The sequence below is a fragment of the Triturus cristatus genome, chromosome 2_2, assembly GCF_964204655.1.
Source record: "Triturus cristatus chromosome 2_2, aTriCri1.1, whole genome shotgun sequence".
Taxonomy (NCBI): domain Eukaryota; kingdom Metazoa; phylum Chordata; class Amphibia; order Caudata; family Salamandridae; genus Triturus; species Triturus cristatus.
This window is the reverse complement of record NC_140582.1, coordinates 1,227,002,803-1,227,019,859: the sequence shown is the minus strand read 5'-3', so window position 1 is coordinate 1,227,019,859 and position 17,057 is coordinate 1,227,002,803. Positions and strand designations below refer to the sequence as shown.

Here is a 17,057-nt window from a genome sequence, read left to right as displayed (position 1 = left end):
GAGCTAGCTGGTCTCTAGGCCAACATATACTATGGACGTGCATGGAATCAGTCTAAGCACCTCACACAAAGTTTGTTGTCCACAAAAATGCAGATCCTATGGATTAGTGGGAACTACATGACAGCAGGATGGAAATGTGAAAGTATGTGTCCTGCAAGTCCAACATTACAATCCAGTCTCCAGAATCCAGTGCAAACAGGACTTGAGCTAATGTGAGCATTTTGAACTTCTCCTTTTTTAGGAAGAAGTTGAGAAAGCCCAGATCTAGGATAGGACAAACACCTCTGTCCTTCTTGGGCACCAGAAAGTAGTAGGAATTGCAACCACAACCTACTTCTGATGCCTGCACCCTCTTGATGGTTCCCTTGGCCAAAAGAGCCAACACCTCCTGTTGTGTGCAGATTTAGATTCCGTATATAGGTTTCCCGATTTATGCCCTTATATAGGTACAATTCACATTGCCCTTATTTGGACATAGAAATACGGCCCTTATTTGGACATTGTCCGTACAAACCAAAAACAGGCACGGTCACCTACATCCGTCCATCCACGTCACAACGACTTCTTGGAAAAACGGACCCTTAAGCCTTTAGGAATTTCCCTCAGCTTGAATACTGCTTTCTCCAAGAACTCATTAAGTATGCATGAACATCTATTCCTTAGGGGTTCATTCATGACGTTCCTCTGCCCATCTTTTACGTCAATACTGGAATTCATAGAAACCTTCAAGGTATAAATATACCAGCACTTGCCCTGGCAAATTGCGGTTCCCGGAGGATTCAATCCAACCCAGACTACGCGGTTTGCCATGGCAAGTTCGGAAGGAGATAGAGTTCCAGCCTGATGCATTGACCTGACGCTGCCATCCTCCTCGAAGAGAATCCAGCTCCAGTGCTCTCTGACTTCCCTTGCGGGGGGTTAGACTATCGAGTCCAGAAAAGAGATTCCAACCTCTCTCGTTCTCAGGTATGGAGCTGACTAGAACTCAGATAAACTTTTGGCAACTCTTGGCTAAACTAAAGCATAGCTAGCTATATTTTAGAAATAGCACCTACTTCAAACCTTGTACTGCACTTAGGTTAGGTACACTGGGGTAGAACAATTTAGAAGCATCAGATGAGTATCACATTTTAGCTTATGTTATTTATGTATGTATTTTGATTAATATATGTCATAGCTACAAACCATGCTATTGCAGTATTATTTTATCTTACTGCTAACCTTGTACATATTGTACTTCGCAGTCTGTCTTACGATTGTAGCAATTCATATCTCTTGCATGAGAAATAAGACTGTTCAATAAACCCTTTTATTGAAACGCCCGTCTCTCTATTTCTGTGCAACTCTGTAGAAACGAAACCTGCACGATTGACTGAGTGAAACTGTTATCTATTGTTTCCACGATTCTGAGACTGTTCCGATTCTAAAGGGAAACAAAGTTGTCATGTTTATGCGGTTGTCAGAGACTAATCCCTTCTTGTATATTCGAGAAGTTTCTAGTGTCCTCTGAGTTAGCTGGCACACACAAGTAATTAAGTTTAATATACTCGATAGAGACATACTGACCTTAGTCCTATGTCAAATCTATAGTGTATATTATTCCAATGCGCAGAGCCTATCAGGGATATAGGAACTACACTACACTCCAGGCGGAGTAAAGAGAGACGGTCCTCCATCATCCAGTCATAAGTGGGTAGCATGGGAGGAGATATGTCGACTGGCAGTGGTGCCAGTGATGGCGTATCCTGCCCTCCACTGGATGCCCGCGGTGATAGAAGGCAAACTAAAGAGGTTTAGAGGATGTGGCTGGGGCAGTGGTGGACTGTCCTGACCTCTGGCTAGTTGTCCCACGTGGTATGTGGGAACGGCATCCACAAAACGGCTGGGAAGCCTGTTGACCTTGGTGGCTGAGAGGGGATGAACGTGGTTGGAAGCTCCTTCCTAGTGATGAAAGGGGCAGAAGGTGGACTGGGGTTGGCATGGGCCATGGACAGGCACAAGGACCAGGCCGTAGCTCTGCTATCCTTGAAGCACTCCAGCACTGAGTACGCCTTTTCACCAAAACGGCGAGAGTCAGCAAAGTGCATGTTCATGAGCAAGGCCTGGACATCCCCTGAAAAAACAGTGCTTCTCAGCCATAGACGGCACCTCAGCGCCATCAACAATGCCATCCCGCTGCCCAGACATTCTAGGCGATCTGTGCACTCTGTACACCCCATCACGTGCACTGCATTCGGCGAACCAGTGCCTTGCACGTATCCCTCGTATATGTAGAATTAGATCGGGTGGCCGCTCTTTTAGATGTCGGGCCCCCGCTCTTTGCAATTCTCTTCCTCTACACATCCGCAGTAACCCCCACCATCAGGCCTTCAGTCGTCTTGTGAAGACCTGGCTCTTCTCCCAGGTCTAACCCCTTGATCCTGTCACCTGCCTAGACTTGCTCCCGCGCTGGGATGCCTCTTTGCCGAGGCAGCCATGCGCTCTATAAGTATTTTAATCTAATCTAATCTTGTATTAACTCAAGATCGTATGGTGAACTGTTCTGCATTTCTCGCATCAGCAATAGATTGGGAGACTATGGCCCGGACCTCCTCCAGGACATAAGCAAAACTTGCACAACGGAATCCAACACAGTCTCCTTGTATCAGCCCAAGAGTCACGCAGTGTTCACCAACTGCAGTGCTCGGCTGGTGGAAGAGAAAATCCTCATTCCAAAGGTATCCAGCCTCTTGGATTCCTTATCTGCTGGAGTGGTATGGAACTCACTGACGTTGATCTTGGAGGCAGAGGCTTGGACCACCAGGGTGCTGGGTGAGAAAACGGGGGTTCCCAGGAGTGGGGTGATGGTGGTGGGCTACTGCTCCATTCACAGGGCTGTGCAGTTTTAGGACAGGCCACAAATAGGACATCTGTGAGGGCTTTGTTAAATGGGACTGAGGGTTCCGAGGGGGCTCTCCACACCACCATTGCGAAAGAGGCACCTTCCTCCATAGCCACAGTGGGGGGAGAGACCAGGCCAGTAACCAGTGAGATGGCCAAACCACTGGCATCCACCAGATCCTCATACCAGTTGTCCTCTATGTCATCTAGGGGATGCTGGTAACTATAAGGGTCCTCAGACCCCTCTCAATCTCCAACCTCTCCAGGTGTGTCAAATGAAAAAGCACTGGCTCTGTCTTGGGAATCATGGGCCCGGCGTCGGGCGATTTCGATCCAGCTCTGTATCAGATTCAGGTATAACAATGGGACTAGGGCCATCACAAGGTGTCGGGAGAACGGCAATGGATAAGGTGCCAGGGAAGGTCACAGTCTTCAAATCCAGCACAGGATCCAAGGGACGCAACTGGTGCAGAGGGCAAACCTGCTGGCAGAGAACCAGTGGGGGTCCATCTCATACCCATGGGGCCCAAAGGCTCTCCAGAGGGGTGGACCACCAAAATATGAGGTGCAAAACCTCATAAACTCTTTGCATTAGGCAGGAGTTGCTCTGTCTCCGGGAAACTCTGGGAGGCACGGAGCCAACCCTGGAACAGGCTCCACCGCGGAGCAAAGCCTGGAGTGCGGATGCTCCAGTGCCAGGTCTAATGATTTGGACTGGCATAGAGAAGTCACAGACCTCTTCAATTTCTGGGACTTCTTCTTCATGGACTTACACAACCAGGACGATGACCATCTGGAGTTGATCTGCGAGTGATCCAGGGACCTTCTCCACAACCGAGATCTAGAACAGCATGGTCGACTGACGTCCGGTGATGAGGAGTTTGAGGGACCGTTCCCTCACCTCCTTAGAATTCATAGCGCAGCAACCCTCGCATGACTTAGAGTCGTGGCCACGCTCCAGACACCAAATGCAAACCAAATGCGGATCTGCCACAAACATCTGCCTGTGACAGGCACCACATGGTTTCAACCCAGTGGGCTTCTTAGGAGACATCTCTAGCAAACCGGGCGCTGGAAATCTCAAAAAAGGCCTCGACAAACATTGAGGAAAAATCAATCATAAAAGAATAGGAGTAGCTCCCTCCAGATCTGCGCTGACTGGCTCGGAAAGAAAAGAACTGGTGTTTAACATGCTGGGGCACCACACGCGTCACTTCTGGTGCAGACGACAGCGATGCAGAGCCGAACTATGCCACCAGCCAGTGCACAGGGGTACTCCTTGAACATTTCTAGATCCAGTCTGACATCTGGGGAAAATGCTAAGGTAATGAATCTGTGGGTAGAAGTTTTTATCATATTGCTAGCTTACTCCTACACCATCACATGTCTATCTAGCTGACTAATTCAATATGTTCTTAATAATTGCCAGTTCGATTAATCATCTTTATGGGGTAGTACCAAGCTTGATCGCTGACCATATGATATCTAGCTCACTTATTCACCATCATATGAGTAATTTCTGGCTCATCCATTATCATAGAGGTAACAGCTAGCTTCCTCATTCACTATCATCTGAGTAGGCGCTAGTTTGAAGACTCACTAGCATGTAAATAATTGCTTGTCTGTTCACTCACCTTATAATAATAAATAATCCATATTTGAAAATGGCAAAAATATCCTCCCTTAATGTTTTATGGCGCTGGGGGCCGTCTTGGAGATTAAGTGAGCTATTGCCCAGAGTCACTTGATGCTGAGCTGAGCTACTGCCAGCGATCGAACCATGAGCCCCGCGCTCCGCAGTCTGCCGCTCTGGCTGCTCTGCCACACCTTTCACATCTACAATAAGTTACTGCTATATCACTCATTCATTATCGTATGATTAATGGCTAGTTCACTCACTCACTATCATGAGTTAGTCATGTCCACTCCTCACCTGAGCAGGACTCCGTCAAACAGCTCGGACATGTCTTCCAACACCGATGGAATGTATTTCAAAGCAGCGCCCTGAAAAGAAGAGAACACACAGAGTAATATATTATTCCAAAATGTTATCGGAATTACAATTTGTTTTCAATTTAGTTGTCCTTTATCATTTAGCATCTTTCCAAGATGGTGTTTTGCCCATTTGTTTTTACAAACAAGACAAAATGCCACGCATTTGTTTATAATAGTAAGAGATTGTTTTTCAGTAGTCTGCACTGTTAGTTTTTAGGGAGACATACTAGAACGCGATGCCCTTGATTTGTTTTGTGCTGATAGGCGACAACTCTTTTGCACAGACGAAGTAAAGCTGTTTTCCTGTGTCTGTAGCAGAATGAGATAAGGCCGGTGTTTTATTATTTAAAAAGCGCCCATTTTAAATTCAGCGGAGAGGCACTTTACGCCCGAGTTATCATGGATGCTGCGGAGAGTTGTGAATGAGATGCATATCCGCAGGCCCGACATACATTCAAAGAAGGAAGATAGCGGCTCTGGTAGAGGCGGCAGGCTCGCATACCCAGATGGACTGCATTCATTAATGCACTGAGCCCGGCTTCCTGAGACATTACACCAAGGTATGGGGTTAGAGCGTTCTAACCGGGTCTGACAGAAGGGTACTCGCACCATGCTCTCGCTAGTGTGGTCAACCCAGCCGCATAATGTAGTCGTACTCTGCAGCATATTTCAGTCTCCCCCTACCGCATAATTCCAGTGCCCTTGCCTATATCTAAGACGTCCATGATATTGCCAGCAATGCTGTGTCTGAAATAGAAGAGATTGTTGTGTGCACTAAAAAGAAAAACAATTGTAAGACTACAAAATGTTCGCATCTAAAACATCAGAACATACTCTGTGAAGAATTTCATTTATAAGAATGTCCAAAAATAATGAATGCACCCTATCAAATCTCAAGTCTGGAAGATGATGACGTTTTATAAAAATGCATAGGAAAGATCCCAAAAAAATGAAAATGAGAGGGAATTGTTAGACAGTGCACTTAAAAAACGATTACATATGTTTTTTAAAACATAAGTAAATAGTATAGGGTTGAGGCATTCCTTTTCCTATTTGTGCCACAGCTCTGAACATAGAGGGAGCACGTATGCCAAGCCCCAGAAAAAGAAAGAAAATGCAAAGAGATGCCAGGAACAGTGGGCAGGGAAAAAGTGGCAGGGGAGTGTGCAAAGAAGAAAACAACAAGTACATTTTTGGGAAGGAGTTTCATTTAGTTTAGCAAAATAGAGCATGGGAGATAAACATGAGTAATCACTAGGGTATAAGAAAAGAAAAAGAAAATATAGCTTAGTGGGTGGTGTTGTAGATGTGGGTACATCCCCTAAAAAAATACAAAAGAAGGAGAAAAAATAAGGAGGGGGGAGGAGAGGAGGATTTAAGGAGTAGAGGGGCAAGAAAAGGGGGCAAAACAAGACAGGGTATTGATGGAGGAGGGCAAATTCAAAAAATGTTGTACACCCTTTGAAATGAATGACCTCATAACTTTAAAAATACTAACTGTTTGAATGCATGTATTAATCAACAAATGCACCTTTAATTAGACATTACATGCGGGAAAACTAACTGGCATTGCAAAAATATAATTTATTTACAAATGTGAAATTAAATTAACATAGGTTTGTGATTGGTGCAGAAAGTAGACGTAAATTGCATGTATTTCGTTTGTAGTAAAATTATATTGTGGCAAAGAATGCAGATGGTACGTAAAATGGCTTTAAATGTCGCTTATGCCAGGTAAAACCTAACACGGGTCATTAGAATGGTGGGTGGCAAACAGAAGGGCTTATTTTCTATGTCTAATTTCTGCTATGTTGTTTTCATATTAGTTCCGTTTGGGCCTGCTAGGTCTCACTTGGAAAATGGCCGCTGCAGAGAGACGTGATTGCTTGCACAGAATAAAGATGGCCCTGCGCATGAGCAGAGTGGAAGTTCCAGTCACAAGTGTGCGGCCTATGCCCGGAGTGAGAGAAGTCATGGCCAGTCTGGCCTAACACAAGAATTGTGCCAAGAGTTCAGCATGAATGTATGGGTACGGATGGGAGACTGGAACTCCAGAGGATGAACTAATTCATGACTGTCGAATAATGTTGCAAATATATTAACAAAGTTAAAGTACATTTGAACTTGATGAATCACAAGAACTATTGTATGCATTGATTGTTTGCAGATCCGGTTCGAGCAAAGAGGGCGATGAGATGACCATCACCACCCCTCCAATGGACCAATCAAAATGAATGTAGCCCATAAAAGGTTTACATTTTTGGTATAGCAAGTTAGTGTGAAGGGTATAAAAGAGCTTGTGCTTACAATGATGTGTTCTGATCGCGTATTCTACATTGATCTATTCAACACGACACAATGTCTTCCTTTTTTTCCTTCTGATGCTGAAAAAGACTTTGTCAATTTTGGACTTCAAACATTGATGAGGAAAAGGAACGAGACCGTCGCGGGATTCTATCCTGGGAGGGAATACGTCCGAGGAGGTTAGAGGGACAGTCAGTCAGTTTTGGGAACCTATCCTGTGATCTTAGGTTCATGTTCTGATGAACCATTCTCAACATCGCCCTAAGGCCAAGGGTGATAAGTATTTTCTGTTTGTTTTTCAATCTTTACTTAAATGCTTGTGTGATAATGTCTAGAATATTTGTCTAATAAAACTTTAATGATTCAATGAATCTAGATAAAATATCATGCTAACTCAAAATCTGAGTCTGAGGTTATTAGAATTAAAAGTTATGACCAATAATATCTAAAAGGTTTTTTTTAAATTGTGATTGAGCTGGACTTAATCGCCATCAACTGATTCCTACAAGTTGGTCCATCGACCGAAATAACGGAGTACCCTGATGTTTAGAATCGACAATTCCAAAGTCAACTGTATATAATGTATATAGTTATTATTTAGGGAAAAATTATAACAAGGTACCCCGTATGTCTTGCAGCTCGTCTACTTATCACTGATCCAGAAAACTGAGTGAATGTGTGTTCTGGTGTCATGGGCCCCACCGATGAACAAATGGTGTAAGGGTTTTCTGGGTTAGTGTCGTAAGGAAAGTGTTATAACTTGCTGGTATTTTTCCTCCTTTTCTTTATCCTCCCTTTCTCCCACTTAGTAGAGCCCTCCCTCACCCCTCCTTGTCACTTACTTTTGGTTCCGCCCATCCTAGAGGACAGAGTAGAATGTTGAGATTTGGGCGGTGGAGAGCAGGGATCTGACGTTGGAATAAACTGCTCGTGTCTCAATGCTCTGTGTGGACCTTCATTTCTACAGTTTTGGCGACGATTTCAGCTGTGCTTGGGACAGCGTCAGTTTTCCCCCCTGGTCTGCAAGTTTCGTCTGCTTTGAAGCTCTCCCTCCTGTATTCATCCATTTCGTTCTTCATCAACCGTCACCTCGAGGGCTTCCTCGTCTCGCTGCCTGTCTTCTCCTTTCTGTGGCAGTGTCTGAGGAGAGTCTGCGCCCTGTGGCAAAATCTGAAGAGAGTCTGCGCCCTTCATCGATCCAGCTTCCAGCGCAGTGTCCCGCCCCGGCGCATGTGCATCTGCAAGCGGGCAGTGTCACTTCAAGCGCCTGCGCAAGTCTTCGCTGCAGCGTATGGTGACCTAGCTTAGGACACCCCCCGCGCCGCACAGCCACCAGCTGCTGCGTGTGCCTCCCCGCCTGTCTGCCTCGCTGCCCCGGCCGCCGCCGTGTGACCACGCCCCCTGCCACCGAGCGGTGTGGGCTCCGTGTAGCGCTGAGCTCGCCTGTCCTGCAGGCTCCTATTCCCCGCTTTCTCGACGTGTGCCCCTTTGTATTTTGTAATTATTGTGTTTGTGATATTGTAATTTCTGCCTGATTGCGCGTTTGCCTGTTTTCCTCCGTCTCTTCCCTACCCGCTCCCCGCTTCCCGCCACCGCCGCTAACCCCGCCCCTTTTTTCTTTCTGTACCCTCCCCGCTCCCGCCTCCCAGCTGCTCCGCCCCCCCTCGCACTTCGCCATATATGGCGACCGGGCGAACGCGCAGCGGTCACGCGCAGCGGGCGCGCCGATTGTGCGCCGAAGGCGCGCCAAAGGTAAGCCCGTCTGTGCCAAGCCCATCTGCGCCCGTCCACGCCTGGACCGCGCCCAGTGCCAGGACCCCTGGCCCTCGAGGACCCCTGCCCACCCGCCGGACGTACACCGCCGCCACCCTCAACGCGCTCAACACCGGCCGAATCCCAGGATGCTACCGAGCCACCCCGAGACGCACCCACGGACCCTTCAGCTGCCACGCCTGCAAGTTCACCTGCATCCGGACCTGCCTCGCACCAGCACCCGCCAAGCCGAACACCAGCAGCAACCACCTCAAGTGCATCCTGCTCAACACCCGCTCCGTCCACAGACACGCCATCGAACTCTGGAACCTCCTCGACACCACAGCCCCCGACATTGCCTTCCTCACGGAAACCTGGATGAACGACTCCTCAGCGCCCGACATCGCCATTGCCATCCCAGAGGGCTACAAGATCACCCGGAGGGACCGCACCGCCAACCAGATGGGAGGAGGCATCGCCATCATCCACAGGGACACCATCCGCATCACGACCAACACCGACGACACCCTGACCACCGCCGAACACCTGCACTTCCAGATCCACACCGACCCAAAGACCACCCTCAGAGGCACCCTGATCTACCGACCCCCGGGACCACGCACACAATTCAGCGAGGACATCGCCGACTTCGTCTGCCCGCATGCCCTCCCCTCCGCTGACTACATCCTCCTGGGGGACCTCAACTTCCACCTGGAGAACAACAGCGACCGCAACACCATCACCCTGCTCGACAACCTTGCCAACCTCGGACTCAAGCAGCTGGTGTCCACCCCCACCCACCTTGCCGGACACACACTCAACGCTGTCTTCTCATCCAGCAAAGACATCGCCTTCAGCCACGCCACAGGACTCCACTGGACAGACCACAGCTGCGTCCACTTCACCTTCAGAAGAACGACGATCCACCACCACCAGCAACAGGTTGCCCGAAGAAGCTGGAACAAGATCACAGCCGACCAGCTCGCCGCTTCCCTGAGCCAGCACCCTCCTGCCAGCTCAGCGAACCCCAGCCAGGCCGCCGACAACCTCACGAAGTGGATCAGCAACTGCGCGGACGAACTCGCCCCTCTGAGGACCCCGCCCAGCAGACCCGGCAGCAAGAAAGCCCCATGGTTCACCGACGAACTCAAGAGCTCCAAGAAGAACTACAGAGCCCTCAAGAAAGTCTGGAGAAGGGAACCAACACCGGACAACATGAACGTCCTCAAGCTTGCCACCCGGAAGCACCACCAACTGATCCGCGCCACCAAGATAACTGCTTTCAAGGACCGGCTGGACAACAACGCACACAACTGCAAGGAACTCTTCAACATCGTGAAAGAGCTCTCCAACCCCAACGCCGGAAACAACGACATCACCCCATCTCAAGACCTCTGCAACTCCCTCGCCTCCTACTTCCACAACAAGATCGCGGACATACACAACAGCTTCAGCATTCAACCGACGCACGCCACGACCGCAGCAACACCGCCCACCACCACCCTCCGCGCCTGGACTCCGATCAGCACCGAAGATACCATCCGCATGATGAACTCCATCCACTCCGGATCTCCGACCGACCCCTGCCCTCACCACGTCTTCAACATGGCCGACGCTGTCATCGCACCCCACCTGCGGGACATCATCAACACCTCCTTCGACACCGCCACCTTCCCGGAAAGCTGGAAACACGCCGAACTCAGCGCTCTACTCAAGAAACCAACAGCCGACCCCACCGACCTCAAGAATTACCGCCCCATCTCGCTCCTCCCGTTTCCAGCTAAAGTCATCGAGAGTCAACAAACAGCTGGCCGCCTTCCTCGAGACGAATGGATCCCTCGACCCCTCACAGTCTGGCTTCCGAGCCAACCACAGCACCGAGACCGCCCCCATCGCTGCCACCGATGACATCCGAGCCCTGATGGACAACGGAGAAACAGCGGCCCTCAACCTCCTAGACCTCTCCGCGGCATTCAACACTGTCTGCCACCGCACCCTAGTGCAGCGCCTCAGCAACGTCGGAATCCAGGAGAAGGCACTGGAATGGATCATCTCCTTCCTCGACGGAAGAACACAGAGAGTCCGCCTACCACCGTACAAGTCAGAGGCCACCGAAGTCATCTGCGGCGTCCCTCAAGGATCCTCACTGAGCCCCACCCTCTTCAACGTCTACATGAGCCCCCTCGCGGCCATCGCACGCCAACACAACCTCAACATCATCTCCTACGCCGACGACACCCAGCTGATCCTCTTCCTGACCAACGACCCCGCCGCCGCCAGAGCCAACCTTCACGAAGGGATGAAAGATGTAGCCGAGTGGATGACGACCAGCCGCCTGAAACTGAACTCAGACAAGACGGAGGTCCTCATCCTGGGCTCCTCGCCCTCCGCCTGGGACGACTCCTGGTGGCCCCCCGCCCTGGGCACCGCACCCAAACCGACGGACCACGCACGCAACCTGGGCTTCATCCTGGACTCTTCCCTCTCCATGACCAGACAAGTCAACGCCGTCTCCTCGTCGTGCTTCAACATCCTGCGCATGCTACGGAAGATCTTCCAGTGGATCCCCACCGAGACCAGGAAGACTGTCACCCAGGCCCTCGTCACCAGCCGACTGGACTACGGCAACGTCCTCTACGCCGGAACCACCGCCAAGCTCCAGAAGAGACTCCAACGGATCCAGAACGCCTCAGCCAGACTCATCCTCGACATCCCACGTAACAGCCACATCTCCGGACATCTGAGAGACCTGCATTGGCTCCCCGTCAACAAAAGAATCACCTTCCGTCTCCTCACCCACGCACACAAAGCCCTACACGATCAAGGCCCGAGCTACCTCAACAACCGCATCAACTTCTACGCTCCCAAACGCCACCTCCGATCAGCCAGCCACGCCCTCGCCGCCGTCCCCCGCATCCAAAGAGCGACAACAGGAGGAAAGTCCTTCTCCTACCTGGCCGCCAAGACCTGGAACTCCCTCCCGACCGACCTGCGCCTGACCCAAGACCACCTCTCCTTCAGGAAGAAGCTCAAGACCTGGCTGTTCGAGCAGTAACGGCACCCCCCCCCCCCCCCAAGCGCCTTGAGACCCTACGGGTAAGTAGTGCGCTCTATAAATGTCTTTGATTGATTGATTGATTGAGCAGTGTCCTGTCCTGTTCGGCGCCTGAGGTAGTGGCTGCATACGGGGAAGAATGTCCTGCGCCGGAATTTGCTTGGTGATCTTCACCTTCTCCTGGGTGTCGCGAGGCGTTCCCTCAGCGATCCTCTGGTCCATGTCAGCAGTGTTATGGCAGCCTTCATTTTCCTCTAGAAGTTTCCGGAAAAGACACAACGCTACGCTTCAGTGAGGTTGCTCCTTGTCATTGTCCTAGTACTTCACGTACCTGCGTTTTTGGCGCTTCCCCACTCGCCTCAATTTTACTGCGCTTCTTTTCACAAGACCTGTTGCTTGAAGGTTTTGTGAGGTGATTTGGCATATTGGGGTTTATCTTCGTGCAGGTTCTTCTAGCGCCAGTGTGCTTTTTCTTCTTTGGAGCCCTGTGTTCAAACTTCTTGATCTTTTCAGTGGTGTTCATGTTTAAGGATTGTTTTGTGCGCCTCATTTTTTTCTTTTTCACCTGATTTTTTTTTTTTCTTCAATCAGTCCAGAGGCAATCTGTTGTATTTCGTCTTCACAGAGGTGCATTAATATCTTTCATGCTCCAGTTTTCAAGTAACTATCATCAAGACTAGTTATGTTTCCACAGAAATCTCTTACAGATACACGCTGACAGGCACAGCTTGCCTGCAGTTTCCAAATGCAATCTGTTAGTCTTCTTCATTTAAATTAGTCTCTTTAATATTTCATTCTTCTTACAGTATTATTATATGTCTATTTATTGCAGTAATTAGCATTTTTACATACTGTACTATTGTTGGAGTGTCATCATCCTCTTGTATGTCTATTACATTCTGGATTTTTTGTTTAATTCTTGCATTTTTCTGGTACTGAATTTTACAGATATGATCGCGAATATGAGTCAACCTCCTCCATTTTTGAACGACGATGGAGAACCTGAAATTCCTTGGGACAGATGGGTTAAAATGCTACACTCTTATTTAATTCCTATTGGTGGGGAGAAGATTTCTGCCCAGCAAGAGGAGTATGTTGTAGGAAGTGCAATAAAATTGGCCACTTTTCTAAAATGTGTAATTCCAAAGAGGCAAAGAGTGAAGTACATTTGGTACATGATGAACATGTTTCTGTCTCTAGGGACAATAAGTTTATATTTCAAGTGAGTGACCAAGAGTTGGATGGAAAAATTCAATATCCTATATGTGAGATACTTTTAGATGGTAAGAAAATTAATGCATATGCTGACTCTTGTTCTCCGTATACTCTAATTGATGGAGAAACGTTTAACACGATGTTCCATAACTGTGCGTACACACTTGAGAAACCAGATGTACACCCTGGGGGATATAATAAGGAACCCATACCACTAAGAGGTATGGTGAAAATGAGCATCACGTTCAAAGATAGACATACATATGGCAAGGTGTATATTACTGAAAAAGGGAGCACCCTACTGGGATGGAAACACCAAAAAGATTTGGGGATCACCCTTGACCCGAACAGCAAAGAACAAGTTTTACTAGTAGACAGATCCTTAACTGGTGGGGGCATATGTGAGGAATTCCCTAGAAGTATTTTCTGACCAGTTAGGAGTTTAAAAAAATTACGAACACAGGATAAGACTAAAAAATGATGCTGTTCCAGTCGCACACAAAACCAGATCCGTGCCTTTGCTTTTGCGAGAACCTCTTAAAAAAGAACTTGAGAAGTTGGTGAAGCAAGGCTTCATACAGGTTGTTGAAAGCTCGGAATGGTTGGCCCCCATTGTGATCACGTTAAAGAAAAACAGTCAAAACATTTGCATGTGTGTAGACCTTAGAAGTTTGAATTCTAGCATATGGGAGGACAGGTTCCCGCTCGCCAAAATCAATGAAATGTTATCGGTCATAAATGGAGCTAAATATTTTTCGGTCTTAGATCTTTCATCGGCATATTATCAAGTACCATAACACCCTCATTCTCAATCATTAACCACGTTCATGACTCTGTTTGGCAGATACAAATTTCTGAGATTGCCATTTGGGTTGGCTTCTGCCTCATCCGCCTTTCAAAGAATAATGCAACACATTTTGGCGGACATAGATAAGGCCGTATGCTTTCAGGACGATATTCTCATCCATGGATCTAGTGAAATGGAAAATGATACCAATCTGAGAAAGGTGTGCAACAAACTAAGAGAGGCAGGTCTTACTATAAAAAAAAACAAGTGAAAGATTGGGGTAGCCTCAGTAGATTTTCTAGGACACACACTCTCAAGCGCAGGGATTAAACCTAAAATGGATTTAATAGAGGCTGTTGTAAAAGCTCCCGTTCCAACGAACAAAGAGGAAATCAAATCGTTCCTGGGCTTAGCATTTCTCAGAATTAGTACAACCCATAAGAGACCTGTTGAAAAAGGATGTAAAGTATGTCTGGTTACCTATTCATGACCAAGCATTTTCTAAAATCAAAAGAGTGATAGTTTCGGCTCCCTGCATAGGTAGTTTTGATAGCACAAAAGACACTATCTTAACCACGGATGCCAGTAACAGGGGCATTGGGGCCACACTCTCACAGTTTCAAAATGGCAAGGAAAAAATAATAGCCTTCGCCTCAAGAGCTCTAAAGGAGGCAGAAAGCAATTATTCTACTATTGAAAAAGAAGCCCTTTCGTGTTTTTGGGCCACCAATCACTTTAAATATTTTCTGTGGGGTCTACCGTTCAAATTAAAGACAGATCACAAACCATTAGTTGCTTTGTTTTCATCAAAAGACATTGAAAAGACCACACCAAGAATTGGTAAATGGTCGGTTTCTTCACAAAATTACAATTACACTATAGAGTATGTGCCTGGTAATAAAAATCAGGTTGCGGATTTTCTCTCTCGCCTCCCCATTGACACGCCTAATGAAAGTAGCGTAGAGGATTTTGAAGTACTGCAGGTTTCCATTCCCACAATTCTTGAAGATGAGTGGAACTTATCTTGTAAAGAAGATTCCACACTTAAAGCTGTAAGTGAATTAATGAAGAAGGGTTGGCCCAGTAAGTGTGGAAATGTTCCCAATAAGTTGCAGCCTTATTGGAATGTAAGAGAAGAATTATCCATTGTGGGTACTAATATTTATAAGGCTGAGAAAATTATACCTCCTGAGGTCCTCAGGAAACGCATTTGTGATTTAGCTCACGAAGGCCATTTGGGTAGGAGTCTAACTAAAAGTATAAAGTACGCTCAGGATATTGGTTTCCTGGCATGGACACCCATATTGCAGAACTAGTGAAGGGATGTCATGCATGTGGCATAAGTGACAAAACCAAATGCACAAGACGAACTCCTCTAGTACCGGTACAAGTTCCCATTAAGGCATGGGAAAAATTGGGCTTAGATATTATAGGGCCAGTACATGCAACAGGAGTGCAAGAAAGATTTATTTTGGTTTTATTGGATTATTTCTCCAAATGGATTACCCTTAAGTTTGTCAACAAAGTGGACACCAAGGCCATTACAATCTTTTTATCTGACACATTTGCATGTGAAGGTATTCCACATAGTCTCATTACTGATAACGGGGTTCAGTTTGTCTCGGAAGAGATGAAAGAGTTTTTGGTTAGCTTAGCCATAAAACACGTTTCTACCCCGTTGTATTGTCCCCGTGCAAATGGGTTGGTTGAACGCTGCAACAGAATGATAACGGATGCATTGCAGTTAGCCATAGCTTCCCACAAACCCATAATCCAATCCATCAAAGACATGATTTGGTCGCATGCCATAACCCCGAACAGTGTAACAGGCTATTCCCCTTTTTGTCTTTTGAGAGGACGAAAACCGGGATCCAAACTTACGCCTAACTGGTTATTTGAGGATAATTCTTTTGTGTGTGATAAGCAAATTACTCAAGAGAGGATCCGGTGCCATCAGAATAGGTACAGACGACAGTATGACTTAAGATGGGGAACCAAGCCATGTGAGTGGAAAGTTGGCCAAAAAGCCTGGGTGAAGAAACCTATCTCTGCGGCTAGTAGGTACAACACATTCTATGGTCCTGAAAAGATTAGTGATGTTGGTAAAAACATTGTTACCATGGCAGATGGCAGGAAATGGAGCATGGACAGACTGGTTCCTTATTCTGAGCAAGCCACCAGTAACAAGCCAAGTAGTGTGTCAAGCGATTGGCCGGGAAGCGGGGTCTCAAGACGCAGTTACAGAACAATAAGGGCACCGGTATGGTAGAAAGACTTTGTATTGAAATAAATTGTATTGTATCTTTTATCTTCTGTTAGTTTCCTAAGGAAAGGATGATGTGTTATAACTTGCTGGTATTTTTCCTCCTTTTCTTTATCCTTCCTTTCTCCCACTTAGTAGAGCCCTCCCTCACCCCTCCTTTTCACTTACTTTTGGTTCCGCCCGTCCTAGAGGGCAGAGTAGAATGTTGAGATTTGGGCGGTGGAGAGCCGGGATCTGACGTTGGAATGAACTGCTCGTGTCTCAATGCTTTGTGCGGACCTTCATTTCTACAGAAAGGTTTTATAATAGCCGCGCCGCATCAGTTTTTGTAGGCTCGCTCATCCAAGGAAGAGAACCAAAAACAATAGGTGTCAACACGGCAGCAGGTGTCGAGGCGCTCGGGGGGAGGGAGGCTTTAGGGCGATGGGAAAGTGAAAAAAAGAGAAATCAATCTCTTTGTGATCCTTACAGAAAAGCTTGTGAAATGCAGTTTCCAGATAAGGGGGCTGCACTGAATTGGGTTCTAACATTATTACAATAACATGTCATAGTAAGTGGAGCTACGAGACCCAAAATGGTGTCTGCTGCAGCGAGATGGGATTCATTGTTCTGTGCTTGTGTGGTGATGACAGACCTCGGCTCTCAGGAATTGGGGCGGCAGCGTCTCCAGAAATCTTTGGCTCTGGTAGGATTTAAATTGGGGAGAGGATGTAACCGAGCTGCCAACTTTGGAGCTGAGGAACGAGGTTCGAGTCTCAGCGTCGGCTCAACATCCTGTGATTCTGGGCAGATCACTAAATCTCCCC

General features: G+C 47.5%; 1 protein-coding gene across 1 annotated transcript in view; it reads right to left on the bottom strand.

Annotated features, from left to right (window-relative positions):
* Window positions 1-17,057, bottom strand: part of LOC146863455 (dedicator of cytokinesis protein 2-like) — a 2,657,619-nt gene that overhangs the window by 1,743,880 nt on the left and 896,682 nt on the right. The window contains exon 24 of the mRNA XM_085642885.1: window positions 4,814-4,884. Within this exon, the coding sequence (XP_085499011.1) occupies window positions 4,814-4,884 (71 nt within the window). The remainder of the gene's footprint in view (window positions 1-4,813; window positions 4,885-17,057) is intronic.